The sequence below is a fragment of the Aythya fuligula genome, chromosome 10 (genome assembly GCF_009819795.1).
Source record: "Aythya fuligula isolate bAytFul2 chromosome 10, bAytFul2.pri, whole genome shotgun sequence".
Classification (NCBI taxonomy): Eukaryota; Metazoa; Chordata; class Aves; order Anseriformes; family Anatidae; genus Aythya; species Aythya fuligula.
Genome location: NC_045568.1, coordinates 10987147 through 11012338, shown reverse-complemented (window position 1 = coordinate 11012338; position 25192 = coordinate 10987147). Strand labels below are relative to the sequence as shown.

The following is a 25192-nucleotide window of genomic DNA, read 5'->3' as shown; positions in this document are numbered from 1 at the left end:
GGAAAAAACCTCCAGTGCCCTGGCACTGAGACACTCCCTGTGCACTGCAGGGGAAGATCTGCCCCAAAACCAGGACCGCTCTGGCACCACGCAAAGGTCCCAGATGCCAACGGGGTCACTAAAAAAACACAGCGGTGGCTATCGGTTACTGCCAGCCCCCATGAGAGCTTCCCCAGCATCTTCAGGCTCCTCGCCATGGCCCAGAGCAACCGTGCCCAGCAGGTCCTTGTCCCTCTGGCAGTGCCACGTTTTCTGTGGGCACGGGCAGCGTTTGAGCCCCAAGACCCCTAACCCCATGCACCGAGGTGACGCGGAGCGCACCCAGCCCTCGTTGGGCACTTACTGCTCGGCGCTGATGTACTCGCTCTCGATGGGGATGCACATCACTTTGCCCACTCGGACTCCCCAGCGCACGTCTTCAAACTTGAGGCCCAGGTTCTCTCCGGTGATGGTCAGGCGGGTCCCTCCTTGCCTGGGGCCCGTCTCAGGTGACAGCTAGGGGACAGCACAGCACGTCAGCCGAGGGACCGGAGCCGGCACGTGCCACCAGCTACAGCCACAGGGCACCAGGACGTGCAGCGAGGAGCAGATGAGCGGTGCTAAACACCACAGCATCTGCAGGAGAGACTTCCCAAATGACAGCCGTGTTCACACAGCCACCAAGGAACACGGCAGGAGGTGCCAGATGCAGTGGGCTAGGACCTGGACACCCTGCTGCAGATGGAGCCACCCCACGGGTGACAAGGACAGGGATGGGAAGGAGATGTGGTAGCACCAACACGTCTCCAACCAAGCCAAACAGCGCAGACACGTGGCTTTGCCTTCGGGCAGGTCTCTTACACAAGGGGATGAAGGTCCCAAGATGTCCCCAAAGCAGAAACCATCCCCACCACGTCCCTGCTGGAGCGGCAGAGCCAGCGGTGGCCCTGCAGGAAGCCCTCTCCCCCTTCACCACGCAGCAGGCGGGGGGCAGAAGGGGGAACCCAGGTCCTGCTCGCCCCCGTCGGGCTTCTCTCTGCCAGCAAACCCCGTGCCAAGGCTGGCTGGCTGCTGGAGAGCCTCCGCCCCGTGCTGCGCCTCATTTACCAGGATGATTCCCAATAAAGCGGACAGGTGTGGCCTGACAACAGGCAGCGGGATGACGGATGAACAGAGAGGCACGAGCCCACCGCTGCCTCCAACAAGGCAATTATGGGCGATTTTACACCAGCGCTCGCTGGCCCCAGGGCCCAGCACACACCTGCAGCGCTAAGCAGAATTAATGGCAGGGCTGCGTGTGCCCGGGCTGGGACAGGAGATGGGGCTGGTGGCACGGAGATGGAGAGGGAGCGAGGGAAAAGCAGCTGCAAGCAAGGAGACAAGGAAGAGAGGAATGCAGGCTGGGTTGGTCCAGGAGGAACGTGCATTTGGATCGAGGAGAAGGGACCCTTTGGAGGGAGGTGATGCCTTCTCTGGCAGAGCTGGAGGACAGCGTGAGCAGAGGTCTCCCTGAGCACGGGGAAATCTCTCCGCTTGCGCTCAGGCCGGCACCTGGCCAGCCTCACCCTACGGCTGCGCTCACGCGACAAGCGAGCAGGCACCAGCTCGCTGCATTCCTGGCAGCTCCGGGCAGCTGCAAGCCCGGGGCCAGTGCCAGCTGGATGCTCCTGCTCCTCACACACAGCCCACGGCGAGGGAAGGCGGATGAGCGGAGGGAGGGAAGCGTGCGGCAGCGGCCGCCATCCGCATCCCCTGCCCGGATGGGCAGCACGGAGCCAGGGGTCACTTCTGCAGGGCTCAGCTGCAGTGATCACTTCTGGGGTTAACCACCAACGCCTCCAGGCTTGCACCAGGCTCCTCACCTTCAGCACAGCCCAAAGCTGCTCTGCACCAAGCCCAGCGCGGGGACGAGTCCCAGGGCAGTGGCGGAGCTGGCAGCAGCACCCTGGGGCGCGCAGCAAACCCGAGGCACCCACATCTCCCATTTTACCCAGAGGCAAAACCCTCCTGGGCTTTGGGGCGCTGTGGTTTGCCTGAAGCCAGCAGAGCCCCCATGAAAGCCCAGGCTCAGGGCTCGGCACAGCAGCTGCAGCCAGCGATCAGATTCGCTCTTCCTCCTCCGCCGGGGCAGCTGGCGAGGAGCGGCTGTTTGTTTGGTATTCCTAAACGAGTGTTAAAAGCTGCTCCGGCGTGTTAGATTCCTCTTTCTCCGCGGCAAACCTGACAAGGGCCACGCGTTTGGGGAGAAACGAGCCCGGGAAAGGGATGACCCCTTGGCTGCGCAGCACAGGAAGGTCACAGCTAAACAAGCCGCCTGGGAGCGGGGCGCTGGCAAGGAGGGCAGAGCCTGCCCCGAGTCCCCATCTCCAGCTCCGAGCCCCCAGCCCCACAAACAGCACCGCTCTGCTGCTAATTGGTTTCACAGGGTCCTTTTAAACCAACAGGTAAATGGCTCCAGCGGGCACGAGTTGCTCGCTCCCAGCTTGAGCATGGACAGGGGGAGCCGGGGACACGGATGGCCTTGGGAAGGGACATCACCCTGCGGGTCACAGCCAGCACCAGGCAGGTTTGCAGGGCTGCTCGTCCTCCCACCGAGCGATGAGCGAGACCACGGATGAAGAATTGCGGTCGTCTCCCAGCCCAGCTCCACCAGCTGTGAGCACAGCTGCTCCCCTGCTCGCTGGGCTGCAGACAGGCTCCAGGTCCTTCCGAAGCCTCTGTAGGACTCCCATTTCCTCACACCCCGTGCTGGCCCTGCTGCTCCCTACCCACAACCAGGACAGGGCTGTGGAAATCAGCAGCAGGAGGAGGCTGCTGGGGGAGCACCACGCCAACAGCCACACGCATCTGCACCGGCCACCGACTCATATCAGCCCCGGGACACAGCCTGGAGCAGCACCAAGGTCAAGCCCACCTGCTAACAGCCCCGTTTATGCCCCATCTGCAATTAGTGCAAACCTGGGTAACGATGCAGGGCTGGAGAGCCCACTGCTGAGGCCAGCCACTGCTTGGAAGCTGCAGGGTGCGTGAGGACGCTCACAGCTCGCAGCCCCGGCCACATTCTGGGGTGCCCCGGGACACCTCGGGGCTGGAGCTGTCACAGCAAGCCCCATCAGCAGGATGGCAGCAGCAGCAAGCAGCCCCCGAGGTGATTTCCAGAAGCCCCGTTAACCCCAGCCGGGACCAGGCTGCCCTGGGCTCGATGCAGGCGCTGGGATCCAGCCCCGTTCCCAAAAGGAAGGGACCCGCGGGCAGCCCCTTCTCGTTTCCAGCTTCCATCAGATAAGACAGAGAAACCCAAACAGATCAGATACGGTGCTAAGCCTGCAGTAATTAACACCGGCAGTGCCTGCCTGCCCCGCGAGCCGTGGGTAAGCAGAAAGCAGCACGTGGAATTACGCACCGAGCCCTCCTAAAGCGCCTGGAGCCCGGCCCTACAGACATGTGAACATTAACGTTTCCAACCTGACTGAACAAGGGCCGTAAAAGCTGCCAGAGCAGGGGGATGATGAACTGCCGGCCCCAGCAACAAGGGGAGGAGCAGCCCAGATCCACGATTTTCCCCGGATCCTCCATCCACGCGCAGAAGGAACAGGGGGAACCTCGGGGATGGCCCCAAAGCCAACCGCCGAGCAGATCTGGCTGCTCCGGCGTGCCAGCAGAGAGCTCCGTCCCCGCTCCCATCCCGTCCCCGCGTACCTTGGTGATCTTGGGGTCGGTGCAGCGGCTGTTGCCGCTGCTGGCGTGCATCCAGCTGCTCTCGGGGGCCAGGCAGTGCTGCCGCAGCGAGCAGCGCTTCTCCGACACGCACCAGCCGCACTCGAAGCGCGGGTCGGCCTTGAGGCACAGCCCGCAGCTCTCCCGCAGGGCCGAGCACTTGTACAGGTGGGCTGCAACGGCAGGAAGGGCACCGAGGTCAGCACGGCCCCCCCAGCCCCAAAATGGGGGCACGGGGAGAAGGGCACCCGCTGGGGGATGTGGCTGCGAGCATCGGTGCCTCGGCGGTGCACGGAGCCAGGTGGGATGGGGGCTGGGGGCGCACGGGGCTGTTTTCCCACCCCGGTCCCATCCCTCACTCACCTTGGATGTTCTGGGGGTTGTCGATGACAAAGTTCCCGTTCCAGACCACGGACAAGTTGACCGGCAGGTCGCTGATGTCGTTCCCTTCGTAGAAATACTGCAGGAGGGGACAGAGGAAGGCAGAGGCCGTTACTGGAGAGGCAACACACGCCGGGAGGTGCGGGGCATCACCACCAGGATGCTGCCCCTCAACCACGAGGAGAGGGATGGAGAAGGGAGAGAGAGGTCTAACAGAACAGACAAAGCATCGGACACAGCGCAGGCAAACCAGCAGGCTGGGCTGCCAAAAAAAACAAAGGAGCAAAACCGAGGGTTTCTAGACAGACCAAAATCCCGTTAACCCAAAGGTCCGAATCCACTGCTGGGAGAGGCGGAAACAGCCGGCGTGCCTGGAGCACACGTGCACCTCTCCGTGCCAGGAACACGAGTGCTGCGAGGGGGCTGTGCCCTTCCCGACATCCTCAGGACCAGCACCGCCACCCCGATTCCCCGCACAGGGACGTGATGGAGCAGGATCCGACCTCCCAGATCCCCAGGGCCTGGTGCACGATGCCCAAACTCAGCGCCCAGCCGGGATGTCCCCACCTCCTCTGCTCCGTCAAGCCTGGGTGAGCGCGAGCACGCCAGCAGATAACAGCTCCCAGCCCGGCGCCTCCTCCCACCCAAAGCCTCTCTCCCCCTCTTCGCCAGCCGAGCCGCAGCCCCGGCAGCCCCATCAATATTCCCCGCACAGCCCCAGCGCACAGGCGGAGAGCTTTAATCGATACGGAGACAGGAAGGCAGTCGGAACCGTCCCTGACAGCTAATGACCTCCTTCGGCAAGAGATTCCCCGCTCCTCTCTGGAGAAAATGACAGGCGTGTCAGGAGAGATTAAATGAATGATTCATGGGTTGCTGGAGTTTGTTAGGGAGCCGCGGACACGCGGGCAGCAGCTCGCCCATGCGGGGACCCGGCTGCGGGCTGGACACGGCCGTGCCACCTCCAGCAAGCCCGGGGCTACCCCTGGCCTCCCCTGCCCACCCCAGCCTCCAAAATCCCATATCCCGGCCTCCCCCCTGACCCCAAACAGAAGCCACCTCTGGTCCCACGCTGCGCACCCACAGTTTTTGGCCAGTGGTCCTACACCCAGGGGCCATTCCACCAAAGGGGAGGTTGGAAGCCCCCAAAACACGCTCCTCCTGGGGAGCAAGGCTGCCAAGGGCACCCGTACCCAGTGCTTTTAGGGCACGAAACATCCAGCTGCAAACTCAGCTGCTCCACCACCGCCTGCCCTCCCCAGGGACAGCTCCATCGGGCTGCTCCCGGACACGGCGCTGCTGCGGAAACATCTCCACCATCCAGCACCTCCCCGCCACATCCCCATCACCAGAACCGGGTTGGGAACCCAAATTCACCCTCCTCTATCCCATACCCATGCTCTTAACCACGCAGAGGCTGAGGGTGTCCCGGCAGGGCGGCGAGAGGCGGCCGTCCCCTGTCCCCTGGCACCGCGGGCGCGCACGTGCTGGGGAGGGCGGCGGCGGCGCCGGAGCAGGGTTTTGCTGTGACGAGCCACGTGGCAGCCTAAGTGAAATTGGCATTTTCAATTTGTACTCTGACATGTCTCATTTGGGGCCCTGGCATCTCGGGAAGGCATCCAGCCTGCAGCTGTCCAAAACACTTATTTGCATCTCTCTGCCCCGGCTGCTTTTGGAAATTAGTTCTTCTGGGAGGTGGGATGGAGGGTGGAAGAAGAAGAATAGGAGGAGAGGGAGGGAGAGCGTTAACTCTTCGTGCACCGGTCCCGAGACAGCAACAGGTTTGCCCAGGAGGTTTGCACGGGAGCTGCTGTCCATCTGGGCACGGCCGGGGCTCCCCTGTGCCGAGCTCGCTGAGTTTGGGGCGGCAGCGGGTCGCTGCAAGTGGCAGGAGGGAGCAGGAGTCGCTGCCCCAGCTGGCAGCCACGGCAGGGGACAGCTGAGGGAACACAGCTGATGATGAAAACCATGTCCTCAGCATTCCTGTCGCCGCCAGCAGCGTTTCACCTGCCCTACAGAGACAGGCAGCGGGCCCACGGCTCGGATGCCGCCACCCGCCCCTATCGGATGCTGGAGCCAGGGTGCGGGCAGGAGCTGCAGCCATAGGGACTCAGGTTTCCACCTCCTAGGAAGGCAAGGTCTGCCAGGTGTGTCTCTGATTTCCAAAGCACCTCTTATTTTGAAGGACACGTTCAGAAGGTTTGCTCCCCGGGCTGCTTTCCCGGCTCTCCTCCAGCCGGCCTGGCACTCACCCCAGCTCCCCGTGACTCCCCGCGCAGGGGTCCAGCCAGCTTTGGGGCCGCTCCAGAGGCACCCCTGAACACCAGGAAGGGCACGCAGAGAAAGCAGGGCACAAATGGCCTCCCCAGTCCCGGGAACAGGGTGGGGAGCGGGGGAAGGCAGCGGCAGGGAAAGCAGCCAGGGCTGGGGCTGCGTGCTAGCGGCACGGCCAAAACCGCGCTCCTGCTCTCGCTCCCCTGTGCCTCTGCGTCCCCTGCTGCACGTTAACCCCCTTACGCACTGCAATGTTTGCTTTTGGGCTTGGCAAGAGGTTACCCAACAGCTCCAGCACTCTCCTGGCTACCCAGGAAACCTCTGCTGTACCAAGCTCAGCCCGGGACACATGCTGCAGATCCGCCGGGGACACCTCCAAGGCCCTCCTGTGCCTCGGGATCCAAACCAGCGCCCGGGGACAGGCAGCAGGTCCTGTCACAGCGGCTCCTCCCCACTTCCAGCTAACACAGGGCTGAACATCCATTAAGCACTTAGCTGTTATTAACTCCCCGGTTAATCAATCGCCGCGGCTGCCGGCGGTCTGGGATGGGCTGCGGGAGGGGAGGCTGGGATGAGCTGTGTCAGAGGTACCTGCGCTGTGCCACCACGTTCTGCGGCACCAACGTCCCCAGGAGCATGGTGCGTGCCCAGGATGGGTTGTGGGCGAGGGCAGCTTGCTCTGGGAGCCAAAATACAGCAGGCACAGCCTGGAGAGTAAAGGGATGGTGCAGAGAGAGAAAAGCAGGCTCATGTGCCATGGCACTGCCTGCAGAAAGGGACAGGAGAACACGTCACCAAGCCGGTGGCACAGACTTGGCTCCTCACCTAGCCCGGGGCAGCGTTTCGGTGCCTCTGGAGGAACCAAGAGACGTGGAAGGTCTCTTCCATGCAGCTGTTCCCAGCACAGTCTCCTTCTGCAGGGAGGTGACTCAGGCAAGGGGACTCCTCGCCAAGCCCTTCTCAAGGCTCTTCACCCATAACTTAGCTCAGACATCTTCCTAAGCAAGCTCTGCAACCTCCTGAGCTCTGCTTGCCACGCTCACCCCACCACACACCCCAGGCAAGGGATACCCGTGGGCACGGCACACAGCTGCCACCTCCCCAAAAAGCTCAAGTGTTTGGGCCTGGTAAGAGCCCTGCTGGCGGAGATGGGCAGCGAGAGCTGCTCGGCTCCCCCTGGGGAGCTCCCGGGGGTACCCCTGGGGAGCCACAGCCAGAAAGGGTGCACCCAAAATTAAGGGGCAGATGATTGCACCGAGATGAGCTTCAGGATGCTCCTGCCAGCACCTCCAGCCCCAGAGCAACTAGCTGAAGGCACCAGCCCTTCCCCACCCAGGTAGAGGCTCCCTGGAACCCCTTGCCATGGGGCATCCCCCCTGCTCCAGCCACAACCCCAGCAAAGCCGCACTCGAAGGACCGCAGGGACAGGGACACCGTTTCCCAAGAAAGGCATCATGCATCGGAAGGGTTGTTCCCCTGCCCCCTGCGAGCTCTGTGAGCAAACCCACGCATCCCAATCTTCCTCCACTCCCCCCGAGGTCCCCCCCCTCCCTCTCGCAGGCACCATCCCCCTGGGCTGCGTTTCTGGAGGAGCGGCTCGGCTGCAGCTGTGTCCTATTTTTCTGTAGTTGATGACCTCAACTCCTTCCCCGCGCTACGGGGACGGCAGTAATGTACATCGCGTCTCGCCAGGGCTCAACTGCAATTCATCATTATTTTATCTGCTGGAATTTAATTGGATCCTATCAAACTCTCCTGATACTCCCTTTTCACTTTAAACACTGCTGCAGGAAAGATAAATGCAGGCACCGCTAGGGCAGGGAGCGCGGCTTTGTCGGCGAACGGTTCTGGGGTTGGGGGGCTCCAATCCTGCTCCTCTCTCCACGGCTGGTTAATTAGAGAGACACACGCTGGAGGTGCGTGGTGCTCGAACGGGGCATGTGTGTGTGATTTATGAGCCTCTATAAATACACCCCGAGCCCAGTAAAACACCGTCACCCGCACAACAGCACGACTTGATGGGAGCGCTCGCCCTCTGGTTCTGGATCTCCCTTCGCTCTTCCCTTCCCATCACACCCAAGTTGCTGCCCCCGGATTTGTCCTGCCCCAAATTCGCCGAAGAACCTGAGATCTGGGAATAAAGCAGGCCAACGCCTGGGCTCCATCATGGTAAAAAAAAACACCCAGAAAGCATGAATCTGCGGGGCTTGCCTGCCCTCCTGGCATCCATGCCTGGAGCTGGGCACCACTCGCGTGCAGGAACCAGCTCGCTCTGCCCCCACGCACACGTCCTCCCATCACTCGTCGCAGGCACGTGGCAGAAATGTTGCAGGGCTGTGTCATTTTGTCACGGGGACAAGGGCAGCGAGGTCGCTCTGAGCACCCCACGCAGCTCCAGGGCGAAGGTCCCGACCCGTGCCTGCGCCAGGGGGTGACACCGGGGTGACACGGGGGTGACAGCGGGAGCCGCAGCTGAGCTTGTGGCACGTGCCAGGGGGACTGGAAGGAAGGAGCCGAAAGGGAGATGCGGAGGTGCCCCAGCTGCTCCACGCCACGTGGGGCTTTTGTCGAAGGGGAAGGGAAATAAGTGAGGCGTGAGGCTGAACTGGAAGCGCCCAGACAGCAGACTCGGATACTCTCCAAAAGGAGCGCAGGGTTCCTTCCTATTTTTACTTTTAAAGGGGAAGAGCAGCTCTGGGGCTCCGCCAGCCTTCCGAGGAACATCCTCAGGAAGGTAAATCCCTGCCAGGGAGAACACCTGTAGTCACTGTGCCAACACCAAGGCTAAATTTGATGAAGTCGACTGAATGCCTGCTACAGGCAGTAGCACGGATTCTCAGCTCAGGCGCTCTTCCACCAGTGAAACTTCATTTTATGCAACAACTGCAAGGACGAGGCCTGCTTAGGGACGGCAGAAAGAACGGGCAGAGGTGAGGGTTGCCTGGAAAGCGAAATTCGGCGGCGTTATCTGCACTGACTGAGGGATAGGTGGCCCTTTTCCCATCCTCCGCTGCAAGAAAGCAAACTTGAAAGCGCCTGCCTGTGGAAGATTTAAAGCAGCCAATTAACAAAAAACTTGGTTTACTGCTGAAGAATTTATTTTCTTAGTTGGGTTTTCCTTTTCTTTCTGCTTCATTGCAGTGCACGCAGAAAACCCTTAGGGTTGCTTTCTTTTTGAAGAGGAGAAAGAGACTGCAGTGAGGACGCACAAAAGGGGTTTTTCTGCTCACTTTTTGACCTGGGATGTATGGGGAACACCAAGCCCCGTCCCCTTGGGATTGCTGAAGATCTATCGGGTGCCTCAAATGATGTTTATAGTCGGCTCTCAAACCTTAATGAATGGACTGTTGAATATTTAACAAAGATGTCCTTTCTTCAAAGTGCTAAAAAGTCATTGGAGTTTGACAAGCACTAAAACCAAACAAAAGACAAAGAGTTTTAAGTGGACTTGACTTATTATCCCCTCCATTCATCCGCAATTCAGGAAAGCATCCCTAATTCAGCAAAGTAATTAACCTCTTGTTTAGGACCCATTGAACTCCTGGAAACAAAGCCTGCCTAAATGCCTCCCCGAAAGGAGCCCATCCATTGCTCAACTTCCACGCCGGGAGGACAGCACGGCCCCACTATTCCTCCCGTCACCAGCATCCTCCACACCACGCCAAGACCCAAAACCCGGCCTGAATACCAGATCCCAAAGGGCAGAAACCCGCAGGGCTTCTCCCAGCCTGGAGGCGAGGGAGCCCCCCAGGGCCACCCGCTCCGGAGGGTCACCGCCGGGTGACGGCGCGCGACGCACGCCGCGCTATCGACAAGCCAGATGGACTGCAAAAAAGACAGGGAGGAGACGAGTTTCACAGAAGTGTGAATTTGAATCACCCACACCATAAAGCAGCCTGGCTAAATGCCCTCAAACATTAAAGCAGGCGGGCAGACCCCGAAAGAAAGACAGCTTCTTTCAAGCCAGAACTATTTTTTTTTTTTTCTGCCTTCTGTGAAGCTGCCCTGGGCCTGCAAACAAAGCCTGCTGCCCGAGACCTCAGCCCTGCCGAGCTGCTGCTGCCCATCACGAGGACACGCAGCCTGCAATGATGCTGGCCCCTTTTTCCAGCCATTTCGCCCCGCTTTTGGGACCTAACCGGCATTTTTGAGGTCAAACGTCCAGCCCTGTTAGCCCAGGAGAAGGCGGCTGCACTTTGTGCATCCAGCTCCTGGCTGAGCGCAGATCCACCAAGAAAATTCCCAGCTGGCAGCTCAGGATGGGGACATTTCACCCCCCAAGCATTACCGCACAGGGCATGGGGCTGAGGCAGCAGGCTCAGGATGCTCCTCGTGCCCAAATGCTGCACCCCGGGGAGGCTCCTGCGATGGCTCCTAAATGTCAGCGGTGCCACCGAAGGCCAGGGGAGCGGGGATTGGTGCCGGCGTTAAGCTGCAAATGAGCTTTCACAGTGTGAGTGATGGAAAACAAATTTTAAAGGGATTAAATCGGAGGGAGGAGGGAGGGGCTGGCTCCACACGGAGGAGGAAAGGTCGGTGCAGAGCCCAGCGGGGCACTGAGCAATGCCACCTCCCGGAGGGCAGAGCCATTAATACCCCGGATCTTTTTGCTCAGGGGCTTGGTGCTCCCCGCATGGGACCAACACGCAGCATGGGACCCACACTGCTTGCTGTGGGGCTGCAAAACCCCATTTCATTTAGGGGACACAACAACCAAGCTGGGCAGGCATCAGGGAGCAAACTCTAGCCGCAGGGAGCGAGCGATGCACCAGCGAGCCAGGATGCAGAGGGAAAGGGACAGGCAAAACTGGCCGTGGCCCAAGCAACTTCCCTCAGCTTCCCAAAACAAATTTCCCTGGAAGCATCCCTAAAGCCTGGCAGGTCCCAGGTCTCAGTGGCAAGGGTGTCGACCCAAAATGGAACAACCAACAGCAGGCAGCATCCTCCCCGCACACCTGGGAGCAGGGCAGCGGACGGCAAGGGCTGCGAGCTCCCCCTTGGAGCCCCCAAAATCTCCGTCAGCTGCCCCAGAGGGAGCAGCCTGCCAACAAGGCGTGTATGGGGCAGGGAAACACCGCAGGATCTCGTGCCGTGGGTCACTCACCGAGGTGTTCTGGCACTGGATGCTGGTGCTGTTGAAGCGCAGGGCGGTGACGCGGGTGGTGCTGCCGGGGATGTGGAAGATGCACTCGTAGTTGCGCTGCCCCGACTGCGGCTGCGGCAGGTTCTTGGCCGTCAGGGTGATGGGCTTCACCACCCCCACGGGGATGTAGATCTGGGTGGAGGGCAGGATCTGCGGGCAGTCCTGCAAGGAGAGAGAGGGGCAGAGATGAAGTGGGAAAGCTGCACGGCCTCCCCTAGCAGCGGGACCCCCCGCCTTGGCCAGGCAGGGCCGTGCGCTGCCAGAACGCCCCGACAGCCACCCCGAGGAAATCCCTGTGTGCATCCAACCCCAAACGGGCTCCTCGTGGCTGCTCTGGCCTCGACACAGAAAAGGAGACTGGAGAGGAGCCTTGCGGCACGGAACTGGGCGTTTTGGGTCAAAATGGCTGTAACAAGACAGGCTTTGACGCTGGCATTGCTGTCAGTAGGTTTCAGGGTAAATACCCACTGGGTACACGCCGTCAGGCTTCCCTCTCAGACATCACGCAGCCTCCACTCCCCTTTCTCCATGAAGGGACGGACAAGGCTTTCCCCCCTGCCCCTCTGCAGTGCGTTTTGCTGCCGTTTCGAACCGTGGCCAGCTCGAAGCAGCCTCACCCCAAGCAGCCTGACCGCGGGGGGCCTAAAAAACAGCGCCAACAGCGAGGGGATGATGACGACTCCGAGCCGGGGAGGAAGGCGAGGGCAGGGAGTGGTCCCAGCTCCCTGGGGAAGGAGCCATCGGGAGGGCAAAGCGAAGCGCTCGGCTTTTAATAGCCGCTGGCGCCCAGCTGCTCCGGGGGAGCCGCGAGCTGCGTGCGCAAAGCACAGGGGAGCAGGAGGGAGCAAAAATAAATGAGCTCAGGCAGAAAAAAAAACAGCTCCGCGTCCCCGACGGATGCCACTTCGGCAACAACAGCCTGATGCAATCCCACGCCGGCCTTGCAGAGCCTGGCGGGGGTCTCGCACCCACAGCAGCGACCCCGGGAAGCGGCAGCTCTAAATAACAGGGCACTGGGGAACAGCTCGTGTTAAAATGAGCTGGTCCCAAAACAGAAAGTGCTGCTGCTGCCCAGGGCACGTCCAGCCTGTGCCACCAGAAACCACGTGTGATTGAGGCTGCCCAGGTGCCTCCTGCAGCCACTGGCACTGTGCTGGACCCTGCAGAGCCGCAGGCTGAGATAAATCCATCAAACGTGGCAGAGAAATAAAAAGCAATTGTTTTGCTTGGCGAGTATTGACAGCAAACCCCAACTCATTTCACTTTTCCAGTTTGCTGTTCCTCTCCAGCCTGTATTCCCCAAAAGCACAATTTTTAAGGGGGAAAAACCACTTGTCCCCAAATCGTGCTACAGAAAACAAAAGCAGGGCCAGGCTGGGGACCCTCAGCACTGTCCCTGCCACGACTGATCCTCCGCAAAGCAGCACTGAAGGTGCCCTCGATTACAGAAACACGGCTTGCTCTCCAACCCCACCACCTCCTCAATTTCCCATCACTGGTGCTCCCGATCCTGCCAGGGCACTGGGTACCTCCACCTGCCCTCGTGCCCACCACGGCTGCTCCCAAGACCCCCGGGAGATGCAGGGAAGGAGGCAGGCACAGGCATCCCCCCCCCCATCCCCGATGCAGGCACGCGGGGCGGATTTGCTGCCCGGCGCTCTGAGCCGGAGCCGAGTCCCCCCGGCTACGTCACTCGCTCTGCATCTGCCGGCTGAAGCCGAGTGTCTCATCCAGCAAAAATTTCAGCCGGCTCCAAAACAGGAAGCACCTGGTGCTGGTGGGTGCTGGGGCAGCGCTGCCCAGCCCTCGGGGTGGCAGGAGGGGTGGGGGCACTCGGACAGCTCATTTCCCCTCCGAGCCCTTCGAGCAGCTGACGACGCTCGCCCCAGCACTGCCTGTCACTTAAATCCCTTGGAAATGTCCGATACTCCCCCCGTCCTGCAGAAACCAGGCCTCTCTGCACATCCCTTGCTTCCAGGATCGAGGAGCTACAACGTGCTGGGATGAGCAGAAAGCAAGGCACCCTGCCCCCGCCTTCCCGAGCGCTGCACAAGGCAGATTTGCTCCCATTAAAGATGTTTTCCCAGCTGGTTCAGGACATTACGAGGGCGCCCAAGTTTGCTTGGAGAGCTGAGAGACTGAGCCACGCTGCAAAGCTGTGGTTTGGGTTTCTCTGGCAGCTCCCGGCTCCAGCTGCAAGGCTGTTATCACCAGCAGGGGTGCGATGAGGGCAGTCTGGGGCTGGCCCTGACCCTGGCTTCCCCCTGCCCAAGTCCCTGGTGAGCAGGGTTGGTCAGGGAGCAGCTGAGGGGCACAGCAGGGGCACCACGGGGACATTCCCAGGAGCTGGGCACATGTGGAGCGGCTGCAGCAGCGCGGCAGAACAGCTATGGAGAGGTGAAGATGGATGGGGAAGGGCACTCACCACCATCCCCTTCTCCTCCAGGTGCCTGAGCACCCGGAGGGCCGGACCTCTTCCCAACAAGGCACAGCTTTCTCTGAGGTTTTTGGGGTCCCCCGCCGAGTCCTCCTGTGCTCGGCCGTTCCCATCAGCCAGGGGAACGAAGAACAACCACGAGCCTGAGCAAACAAACACGCTCGGTCCCCGCAGGTCACAAGCCTTTCGCCCCCAGCGGTGGCTCCACATCGGGCAGACACCGGGGAACGTCTCCGGAGAGCGACTGCTGGGGAAAGGGGAATTCGGCCCCAATCCCCGATCACACCCACAGCCACCACCGGGCGCTGCAAGCAGGGACAAGCGAAGAGCAGCCCGTGCTGCTTCGTCATCCCTTCCCACCCCTTCACCCCCCGGAGGAAGCCGCAGAGGGCCGAGAGCTCTGGGAAGGAGACGTAATCAAAGGCTGCGGAGCTGAGGGCTGGAAGCCACAGAAGCCAGCAGGCAGGGACATCCTTCCTGCTGCTGCCGTTCCCAGGCAGATTTACACGCCTGGTGGCTCCTGCCCACACCCCAAAAGAGCCCAGTTACCCCAGTTACTTTCAGGGGAACGTCCCAGGCATGCCCAGGACGGTGCTGCGGGTTCGCATTTCCCAGCAGAACGCCCACCTCCCTCCCGGGAAAGAAAGGAATGACGCTGCCAGCGGGAAGCAGCAGCTACCGGGTTAAGCTCCACTATTAACAGATTTTCGTGCCTTTCCTGACCCGTGCCCACCACACTCAAACCAAGCGAGCTGCAGACAGACCAAATCCTGCTTAAAATAACTCTGGGAGTTACACATCCTGCTGGCGAGGCTCGCGCTGACCGTCCACCGTGGGTTTGTGCAGCGGTGCCGCGGTCTGACACCGAGTCACCCCTGCCCACCGCCGGGCTGCAGGGCCGGGGATGGGGCAGGATTTCGGATCTCAGCCCAGACGGGCAGCCCACAGATGTGGCTGGGCCGAGGGTGTCCGGCCACCCCTGCCAGGAACTGCTGAGGCCGCACCAAAGTGCAAACGAGCTGCGCCAGGCTCGCCAGACCTCAAGGCAGGCGCCGCTCCAGGTCCCAGGGTGACCAAGAGGTCTGCCGGGGGACAGCTTGCCCTGGAAGTGACACGAGTCCCCTGGGAAAGGTGCCCGTGTCCCAAAGACAGCACACCGGGGGTGTTACCAGCTGCGTTGGCTTGGAAGGGACGGGAGAAGAGCGCCAGCACTGCCCCCCGTGCGCACCAGCGCTGCTGGGAACCGCTGGCGCTGAGCATCCTCTGTTTGCAGAAGCTGGCTGGGAAGGCAACCTCGAGGACAGGCTGATCCCTCGCCAGATTTCTTCAGGGCACAAGCTGGGAGAAAACAGCTTTTTCTAATCTTCTCGTGTTACACAATTCCCCTTTGTGTGGGGTTGCCGAGCTGGGCTCCTTCTGGCCCGTGCATCACGCGGGCCGTGCGGGACACGCTCGAGCACCGATGAGCGCAACGCAAGCCCCTGGCGCTGGGATAAAACCACAAGGGAAGCAAGAGAAGGTGCCAAAACTTGGGAGTTGGGTTGTCTGGGGTGGAAGGGACGGCAGAAAGCCATCGCTGCTCTCGCATCCCAGCAAGTCCGAGGAGCTGGGCACGCAGAAGTGACATCCCGTGGGCAGTGAGGGGACAGAAGGGGCTGTTCAACAAGCGGCGTCCCCTTTCCAACATCCTCCTGCTGCTGTGCAGAAATGGCAAGTGCCGAGCCCACCTACCCACACGTGAGAGCGGTGGTTGGGCTTCTGCAGCTCTCCAGAAGGCTTTGCTCAGCTCCACGCCCAGAGGAACGATGTTGGATCCAGCACAGCAGGTAATGCCACCGTCTGCTGGAAGGCCACCCGCATCCTTTGCTCCTGAAGCCCGAAGAGGTGCAGGGAGCCCATATCTTCTCCTGTAGACACAGCAGCTCCACGCAGAGAGGCAGCAGGTCCAGGCATCCTGGTTTTCCACAGGGAATGGTGAAGAACACATGCAGGGCTAGCCCCAGCACGGGTGAAGGTGCTGCTCCATCCATCAGGTCCCAGCACACGAGGAATTGTGCTGCTGGTGGCCACGCACCAGCTGAGTGACGGCCCAGCTCTCCTGTCCCCTCCCGGAGGGCTCGAGCTCCTCAAGTAATGGCAGAGGCAGGCAGGATGCAGGGGGAAAATTGATTGTTCCCTGCTGGGAGCTTGATCTGTTCCAGTGAGGAGCCCAGAGCAGCTCCAGAGGCAGGGTCAGGAGGAGAAAAACAGCATGTGAGTGATATGGCTGAGGGCTCCTCGGCCACAGGCGGTCCCATCCAACTCGAAGCCCAGCACTGAAGCATGGGGACACGGAGGACAGCAACCCCGATCCAGAAGGGGACCCAGGTCCTCACCGAGGATGAAGGGAGACATCGTAAGGCACAAATACCACGAGATCCACTCGGATATGTGGCTGCTGCTCCTCCCGAGCAGACAGACACAGCGGGAGGCTTGCTCTCGTGGCAGCCAGGACGGCAAAGTCTTGTGAGGCTCCTCAGACAGGCCTCTTTTGTTCTTTGTTCCCAGGAACCAAGCCCTGGCTTGGCGGCCACCACGGCACAAGCTCTGACGGAGCTCAGAGCCCGAACAGCCAGCGTGGGGGAGGTTTCTCTGAGCCAATTTGGCAAACGCCCTCCCCAGGCCACCATCCCCTTGCACTGCTCAGCAGGGCACTGCCGCTGGGCTCCCAGCACCACGCCTCAGGCAGCACGACTGGAAACCCAGGTAGGCTCAGCCTGAGACACCTCCTCTGGGTTTGGCAGCCTCAGGAGAGACTGTCCTCCCCAAAACTCTCCCTTCAGGACCCACAGACACACAGGTTGCTTGCCAGACCTCGCCAGATCCAGCCCAAGCAGCCAGCCATGCCCTGGCAGGTTGCAGAGGCAGGGAGCTCCTGGAGGTGCCCCGTGAGCGATGGATTTCCCCAGCTGATGGCACAGATGCTGTGCAGGATAAACCCCCACAAAGTAACATGCTTCTTTGCGAAGTATTAGAGACGAAGAAGGCGTGAGGTGCAGCAAGATGGTTTGTTTTACGGATTTAAACCTTCCCCACTCTGAAAACAAGTTGTTCTGCCATGACAATTCAAGCTTGCTCCCTTCAAAAACATCAAAGGAAAATGCTTAAGCATCTCTGCCTTTGTTTTTCACTTCATTCAGCCTAAAGTGCTTTCTGACTTAGCCCAGATTCCCAAACAGCCTCTGCAGTGACACTTCCCAGCTCATACAGCCTCTCCCCGCCAGCAGGCAGCCCCCCAGCTCTTCCCACAACTCCCTCCTCGCTCCCCAGCACCGCGGGCACGGCCTGCGTGGGAAATGAGGCGGTGGGAAAGATTGGGAAAACGCTTTTCCTCTGGCTAAACCCATCCCTGAAGGGCAAGGGGCCGCGACGGGACAAGGGGAGGAGAGCAGAGGTGGCTCGCCTTACCTCGGAGAGCTTGACGCGCCCCTCCAGGAAGGAGCAGTCGGCGGCGTTGTGGGTGCAGATGTGCCGGTATTTGCACCAGTGGCAGGGGAAGGAGCCGTTCACGCAGGACAGGCAGCTGTGGAGAGAGCAAAGCAGCAGCGTTAGGTGGTGGCAGCAGGGGTCAAACCCCACAGGTTTTGACCAGGGCCAATCCTGTGGGGCTGCGTGGGGGCTACACAGCACCACAAGGTCGCCCGGTGCGTAAAGGAGCGGGTTGGAGGCCTCTCTCCCCACAACCCCAAGGGATGGCAGAGCTGTGCACCCAGGGCTTTGCTGCCCAGGCTGGGCAGCACCAAAGGGGTGCTTTGTCTTTCCCCCAGTGCCCACCACGCTCCCCGTGCTTGGAGGAGCTGAGCCCGTCCCTCCCCGCCAGCCCTGGAGGGGGCCGCGCTGCAGCTCCGGGAGCTGGGCAGTGGTGTGCTGAAAGGCAACCTTAGCACCAGGGCTCTCGGCTGCGGGGAGAGGGGGCGGAAGAGCCAGCTTAATGCATGCTCATTGAGAGGAGAATGAGAAGTGGCTAAAGGTTGGGGCAGATTAACGGCTGGGGACTGTGGTGCCTTTCAGCCGCGCACAATGCGCCGCGTGTGACCCGCTCCCACCCGAAATGCTTCCCTCTTCCTGCATAGAAAGCCCGGGATGGGCACCCCAAATCCCTGCCCCTGCATCCTTCAGAGGTGTGGGGACAGCTCAGGGTGCCCAGGCACCCGTGGGGCTCTGTGGGGCCGCAGCTCCCCGCCCGGGGGCTTCACACCCCGTTACATCCACAGCGATAGCTTCCTAAATCCATGCGCACACGCTAAGGAAATATTTAATTAAGCTGCTTGTAAAGGGGGCTGGAAGTCATTTCCATGTTTCGCTCACATTTTCACTTCCAAATGAACAGCCCTTTTAGCTTTACCCACAAATATGCTAATTGAGATGCTCCTTATGCAAATATATGCGATTTTATTTCAGCTGCAGAGATTCGACTTAAAAGCACAGCCGTGGCCTCCTAGCTCCGCTTGCTTTGATGGAGAGAGGTGCAGGGGGGGCACGGGGGACACAAAAGGACTGCTCCTACCCCTGGGTGCTCGCCCTGAAGGGCTCAAGCACACAACCTGGGGGGCAGGTAAATGAGGGACACCTCCACCTCCTATCTCGCTCCCTGCTGGCTGCTTCTAACCAACTGGGTCGCTTTTAAAGTGATCATTTTCAGGGATGATTTTCAAAGAGCCCCCGTAAGGGCGCTCAGCACACACCTCTGGCCCCACAGCACCTCAGGCCTGTCCCAGGGAGCACGGCCTGGAGGCCGAGGTGAGCCTCAAGCACCCGGGGGGCCAGGCACACGGTTCATTAAACCCCAGAAACCAACAAAAAATAATTAGGGACTGTGGGCAGGAGAGGCCGAGCTCCAAGGTCGGGCCCCGTGGAGGAGCCGGGGATGTCCCGGGGCGGCCGTTTGTCCCCGCGGGCTGTTCCCCACACAGGAGCAGGCTGCTCAGCAGCACGGTGCCATCTGTGCTGTCTCTCTCCTTCCCACGGTCAGGCTCTTCTCCCTCGTCACTCCTCGCCTAAGAGGCTTTCATCACTCCTGATAATTAGGGGGAGTTTCTGCCGCCTGTGCTGAAGCCCCCCCGCTCCCTGAAGCGAGGCAGGGGGAGCCCAGCCAGGCACAGCACCGACACACGGACCCTTGGGGACCCTCGGTTTGCTCCCCTCGTCCCCAATTCCTTCCCCGGAGACCTTACAGGGACTGGGGAGAGGTGAAGCCTCCAGGGAGGGCAGGAAAAAAGGAGGGAACCTCGGCTGCGCTCCCCTCCCTCCTAACACCCTTGTGCACGAGGAGCTGTAACCTCTCCAGGATTTCAGGCTCGCTCTGTGCACACATTCCCCGTCCTAAAACAAGCCTGGGCTTGCTGCCTGCCATAAATCCTCCCCCAGAACGAGCCGGCAGGCGGCTCCCCACCAGCAGCATGGGGACGGGCACAGCTCTGGGCAGGCTGGGGGCAGCGCAGGAGCCTGCCCGCAGCCTTGGTGCTCGCCCCCCAGCTCACTGCCAGGCTGCCTCGAGGCCTCCTGGTGCTGCTCCCCTCGGGTTTCCAAACCCACCTCTGGCAGCCCCAGACCTCTCTCGGTCGGAGAAGCCAGCGGGGAGCGGGCTCACCGCCCCCTGCCCTTCCCAGCTGCCAGCCCCAGGCGTGCCACGCGTGCCTCGCCACCGCATCGGCATCCAGGCGGCCTGGGAACGCGGCCGCTCGCCTCTCTTATCTCCGGCCTGAAAGAGCTGAGAGCTCTCTCCAGTGCTCCGAGCGGAGAGGGAAAGGCAGAAAACAAAACCGGCATCCACAGGAGTGAGATAAGGCTGGGTGAGCAAACAAGAGAGGGAGGGAGAGAGGGGAAGGAGAGGCTGGCTAAAGGTGAACCCCACCAGCTCCGTCCACCCCAGGAGTGGGCTTCGGAGAAGCAGCAAGGCAGGGGAATAATCCCGTGCTGAACAGGAGCAGCATGTTTTTGGGGGAAGGACACAGCACAAACTGAGACGAGAGGGGCTGAGTTCAGTGACACCCAGCGCAGAACGAGGGAGGGTCACGGAGAGGGGAACGACGAACACTGCTGGTGCAAACAGCATCTGCGTGCGCTCGCCACACACCGCCCACGAGCCCCCAGGCTGCTCCTCAGACCTTCTCCTGGCAAGGAGGATGCGTCCTTAGTGGATAGCCAGCTCCAGCACAGCCTGCATCTGGAGCAGCAGCTGCACGGGGTGAGGGGCCGAGCTGCAGCACTTGGGGCTCTATATCCATCGCTTTGCCCCAGGGACGGGGGGAAGCTGGAAGAGCAGCGGGAGCGGGCAGGCAGTGCCCCCAGCCCCTACCCAGACCCCTGGCACGAGGCAGACCCACAGCAGGAGATCTGCTCTCACCTCCCTCCAGCCCTCTCTGCCCATCTCAAACCACCAGCTTGCTGCTCTCCCTTTTTTGGGGGACTTTTCCATCCCTGCTGTGAAGGGTTTTGCTCGGGGTCCTGCTCATGGGTACAGGGGTTGGGCACAGAAAACACACTGCGTCCACACCTCTCTGCCTAGAGCTTGCAGAATCGGGCCCTGAGTTTTAAACTCTTCAGAAGTAACTCGTTTGAAACACACGGCCAGGCTGCACCAGCCCTCCTCCTCGCTCACAGCAGAGGTGACCTAGCAGAGGTTATCCCGAGCAGTCTCCGGTGCGATCCTGCGGGGTTTCCCACCTGCCCTAGGCTGGGAACAGGCGCAGATCTGTTACCGCCTCGCAGCTCAGAGGTGGTAAAACACAGACACACTTCGTGAGCCGCCCGCAGCCATCTGTCCGTGCCGTGGAGGAGAAAGCATCTGCAAGCATCTGGAAATCAGCAGCCCCGGCTTTGCAAGCTGCTACCGAGCGTGCCGCGGGCAGCCCGGCCGGACAGGAGCCTGGTAACAAGGCTGGCACCGTCCCACGCTGCCACCAAGGGACAAAGCAAGCAGCCAGCGGGCTCTGCGGCACGGCAGGCAGGCGAGGAGAGCAGCCCCGCTGCTCCCAGCCCCTGAGCTAGGCATTAAAATCCCATTTGCCTAATGGGGACTTATAGGGCCAGCCCGACCTGTGCGACAGGGCTGCCCTACTCGAACGCAGCAGTCGCATCTCTCCTCGACGCTGCTCGAGATGTTCAGCACCCTCGGGGACGTTCAGCACCCCGGCACCACAACTGGCACAGCCACGAGGGCAGTACCACCGTTACCCCATGGATGTGCACAAGCACAGCACAGGCACCGATTTCAGTCTGCCCGGCTCCCCGCTCTCAGCATCAGTCCCCCTGACCTGGGATTTTTCTCCTTTGCCTGTGCCACCGCCTGGGTTTTGCTTCCACACCACTCATGGCCACGGCTTTGCCTCTGCCCACATGCCGGGGGCATTTTGGTGACGTGCCAGGCATGCCACAGCATCACACAAGTGCCAACACTCGCATCCTCCTCCCTGCCGTCTCCACTTGCCAGCCCCCAGGACCAAAAAGACGAACCCCAAGAGCGGTTAAGAACCCAAATTTCCCTAAGGGAAATCCAGGCAGCAGGCATGGGAACAGTGGGAAGAACCACGTCTCGGTTGTCCTTGGGAACAGCTGGGTTTGGAGCCTGTCGGAAACAGGGACTGGATGAGGGGGCTCTGTGCCAGCCCCACGTGGGCTCTCTCCAGGCCCCCAGCTCTGCAGCTCTCATATCCCGAGGAATTCCCCTCTCCATTGCTCCCCACCCTCGCCCTGCATTGTTCTCTGGCTTTGCAGGGGGATTTCCCATTCACCCACCTCCCTGCGCTGGAGGCAGGCGGGGAGCCTGGCATGGAGGCTTTATCTTTAAAAGGGACTCATTTCCCAGAGAATGCTTTGAAGAGGGAGCTTAATGCTTACAAAGACAACCTCCACATCTGCACACAGGCACTCCGGCCACGGGCTGATTCATTAGACTATCAAAGCCGCCGAGTGGTCTTCAGTCGCCTGCGCCTGATCAATGCCCCATAGGAAACCCCCGAGGGAACCACGCAGGTCTCCAGCCCGGTGCTCCCCATCCCCTGAGCCCACAGGGGCAGCCCCGTGAGCTGGCGGATACCCTCCTGCATCCCTCTCTGCGAGGGACCCCAGTTTTCTGCACCCAGCCCCAGGTTTCCTCTTCTCCACTCAATGCAGATGGTGGCTCCACCAGCAACCCCCTCCCCGACGCACAGACCTCCAGGAGAAAAAGACCCAAAACCTGGAGAAAAATACCCCAAATGTCACAACCTGGAAAAAATCCTGAGCCCCAAAGGAGCTTTTCAGGTGACCCAGAGCAGGAGAAAAGCCCTCCCCAAGGACAGGATGAGCCGTCCTTCCACGCACAGGAGCACTCCATGTGCTCCGTAGGGCACGAGCTGGTGACAGGGGTCTCAGTGAAGATCCAGCACTCTCCACTTCACATCATCCTTGCCAACCCTTAGCAAAAAGCCCCCTGTTGAGGAATTCAGGAGCATCTGACCCCAGCCAGCCAATGCCCCTGACCCAGGCACACCCCCTGCACATGGAGCAACCGGTGTTTGCAACCAGATCCCTCCCTGCCTCGTGGCAAACACCGACACAGCCCCTGGACAGAGGAGCTCACCGAGGCATTATGCAATAGTTTTACCCATCCTCAAACACCTCGTGGCCTCAAAAGCCTGCTGAAATTCCTGCCTGCTACGAGGAAAGGCTCCGCGAGACAAACCCCCACCTGCCTCCTTGGCTGCATCTCCGCCTCCTCGCAGGCTGCGGCAGGAGCCGGGCGCAGGGCTCGTCCTCGTCGCTCTGAACGGGAAACGATTTGCTTTCATCGCAAACAAACCTCGCTCATTTTTCAATCACGGCAGGCTCTGCCTCCCCGCTCACCCTTTGGATCCAGCAGAGCTAGGACAAGGCCCTGCTGCGGGGCTTTTCTGCAGGAGGAGCTGGAGCAGCCCTGGTGCAGCACAGGGTACCCCCAGCGCACCCCTCTCCGTGTTGTTACACCATTTATCATGATTTCTGCCCATTCTGCATCACCTGGGGATCACCCACATCAGGCAGGCTACCAGGAAAAGGGGACTGAAAACACCCCAAAGTCACAGCATCATCTCCCTGCAAAAAGGGGCTGGTGCCAAAGGGATCCCTTGTTGCAAGCTGCCAGCTGGAAGCGTCCTGTAAACGGGCACAGCGCTGCTCACCCCCTGAAAACCACGGGGCATATCAGTCCCAGAACAAGAGCTATCCTGAGAATCTGAGTCTGTACTAAGTATTTCAGGCTGCAGGTGTTAAAAAGGGGAAATCAGAGAAAGAATGAGGCACCTGATGAGAGCCTGACAGGCACTGGGAGTTGCGGGAAGGCGCCTGGAACAAACCCTTTCCAAGGACTTCCTGCCTTGGAAACGCACGGGGAGAGCTCCAAAGCCACGCAGGTGGAGGAGCATCAGCTCCCCAGGAGCTGCTCCAGCAGAAGAGCTGCCTTGCAATTCCTCTCTCTTTCCCCAGCAGTTTGAAAACCTCGCCCAAACATTTCATCCTCGGCTGAGGAATGAGTCGACGTGCAGGCCTCTGGCTCCCAAGCCAAGCCAAGCCGCCCAAATGTAAAACGAAAACATAATGCACGGTCATCAGAGAACTCCACAGGAAAAACATTAGCCTCGTGGAAAAGCACATTGCTCCTAATACAGAATTTATCAGGCTGACTTATAGATTTTCCTCTGCAAAATATGAAACCTGGATCTGAAAGGCTATTAACTCCGAGGAGATCCATTAAAGACGCCTGTCTGCAAATGGTATTTAAAAGTATTGCATCACCCCCGAGATTGTCGTGCTCTGTGGGTATGATTCGAGTGCAGGTCACATCGTTAGAACTGCCTCCAAACCCTAAAATTCTTGACGTAAAGAAAATAATAATAATGTTCACCAGCCTAGAACGTGGACTTTTCTATCAGCTCCAACCGGAGCCCATAAATATTAATGCATCCATAATTAGCCTTTTTAAATAATGCATCCAAAATTAAACATCAACGCGGTAATAAATCAGTCAGGGCTCTTTGTTGTAGGTTTGTTGGGGAAGAGGGGGGTGGGTTTTTTTGCTCCTGTGTCAGGCACATAAAATAAAATAAAATGCCAATTCCCTCCCCAGCCCTTCCCGCTGGACCAAAACGCTGTGGCCCTCGTTGGGCGAATCCGATCCTCCTCGTGCTTAGAAGTCTCGTTTCTTGCGTTTAGAAAAATAAAAGTCGCGTCTGCTTTCTGATTTGCAAAATAATGACATGCAGCCACCCTGAGCCAAAGCTGAGCTCATGTTATTGAAACTGCACGACGTGAAGGGAGACAAAGCTCATCTCGGGAGGCAAGGTGAGTGCGAAAGTCAAGTTTGCAAACTCCCTCCCCTCCCTCGCTCCCCGGAGTAAATCCTGCTCCTCGTGCCAGCGCAGGCAGGGCAGAAACCCCGGGGCTGCGATGCACAAGGCTTGCAGCGCCCCACTGCAGTGGTGACAGCTTCATTTTGCTCTCTCATCTCGATATCCTCGGGCCTTTTGGAGGCAGGCCTCGCTGCACACCCCCAGCCGGGTGCCTGCACATCTCAGCTGCCTTCCCCTGACCCACGCAGGAACCGCAGCTCGCTCGCCAAACCCCCGAGCCAGGCTGGATCCTCGGCAAAAAGCTGTCCCAAAGAGATCCCTCCGCGCTTGCTTATCTATAATTACTGATCAGCCCGAGTGCCACCATCCGTGGGAGGCTGCTGGCAGGAGAAGGAAATTGCTCGCATTCTCCAGCTCCAAATCCTTTGCCCGAACACATCCCGGCATCTCCTCCGGCGTTCCCCCGGCGCAGCCCTCTCCCCGAGCACGCTGCCCACAGCTCCTCGCTCCTAGAAACCCCAGCCACTGTGCTTAGACAGCACGTCAATAACCCACACCCCCTCTGCTTTATCCCATGCACATCTCAGACCGCCTAAAAACCCGCATTTGAAGTAGGTTTCAAGGCAGCCTGACGAGAAAGCAGATTCACAATCACTTCCAGCGAGGCAGTGCTCGGGTGAAGGCCCCAGGACACGCAGCTCTGCTGGAACATCCCAGCTCCCTCTCCACACAGCTGGGCAGGAGGTACCCCCACAGGAGAACACGGCTCTCCTTTTGCATGGCCAAGTCTCTCCTGTTAACTGTTTGCAGGGATAACGAGCCGCTTGGCATTTGCAGTCACATGGACTGCTACCGCCTGCAATGCAGCAAACTCGCTTCTTCCTCCAAAGCTTCTCTCAAACCCCAAACCCCTGC

The 25192-nt window shown here is 60.1% G+C and overlaps 1 protein-coding gene across 4 annotated transcripts in view; it reads right to left on the bottom strand.

Moving 5' to 3' along the window:
- Positions 1-25192, bottom strand: part of PLXNA1 (plexin A1) — a 107270-nt gene that overhangs the window by 30884 nt on the left and 51194 nt on the right. For all 4 annotated transcript variants that reach the window (XM_032193915.1, XM_032193913.1, XM_032193916.1 and 1 more), the window contains exons 9-13: positions 17379-17493; positions 11456-11656; positions 4060-4156; positions 3679-3869; positions 344-495 (exon numbers count right to left, since the gene is read on the bottom strand). In XM_032193915.1, coding sequence (XP_032049806.1) covers positions 344-495; positions 3679-3869; positions 4060-4156; positions 11456-11656; positions 17379-17493 — 756 coding nt within the window. The remainder of the gene's footprint in view (positions 1-343; positions 496-3678; positions 3870-4059; positions 4157-11455; positions 11657-17378; positions 17494-25192) is intronic.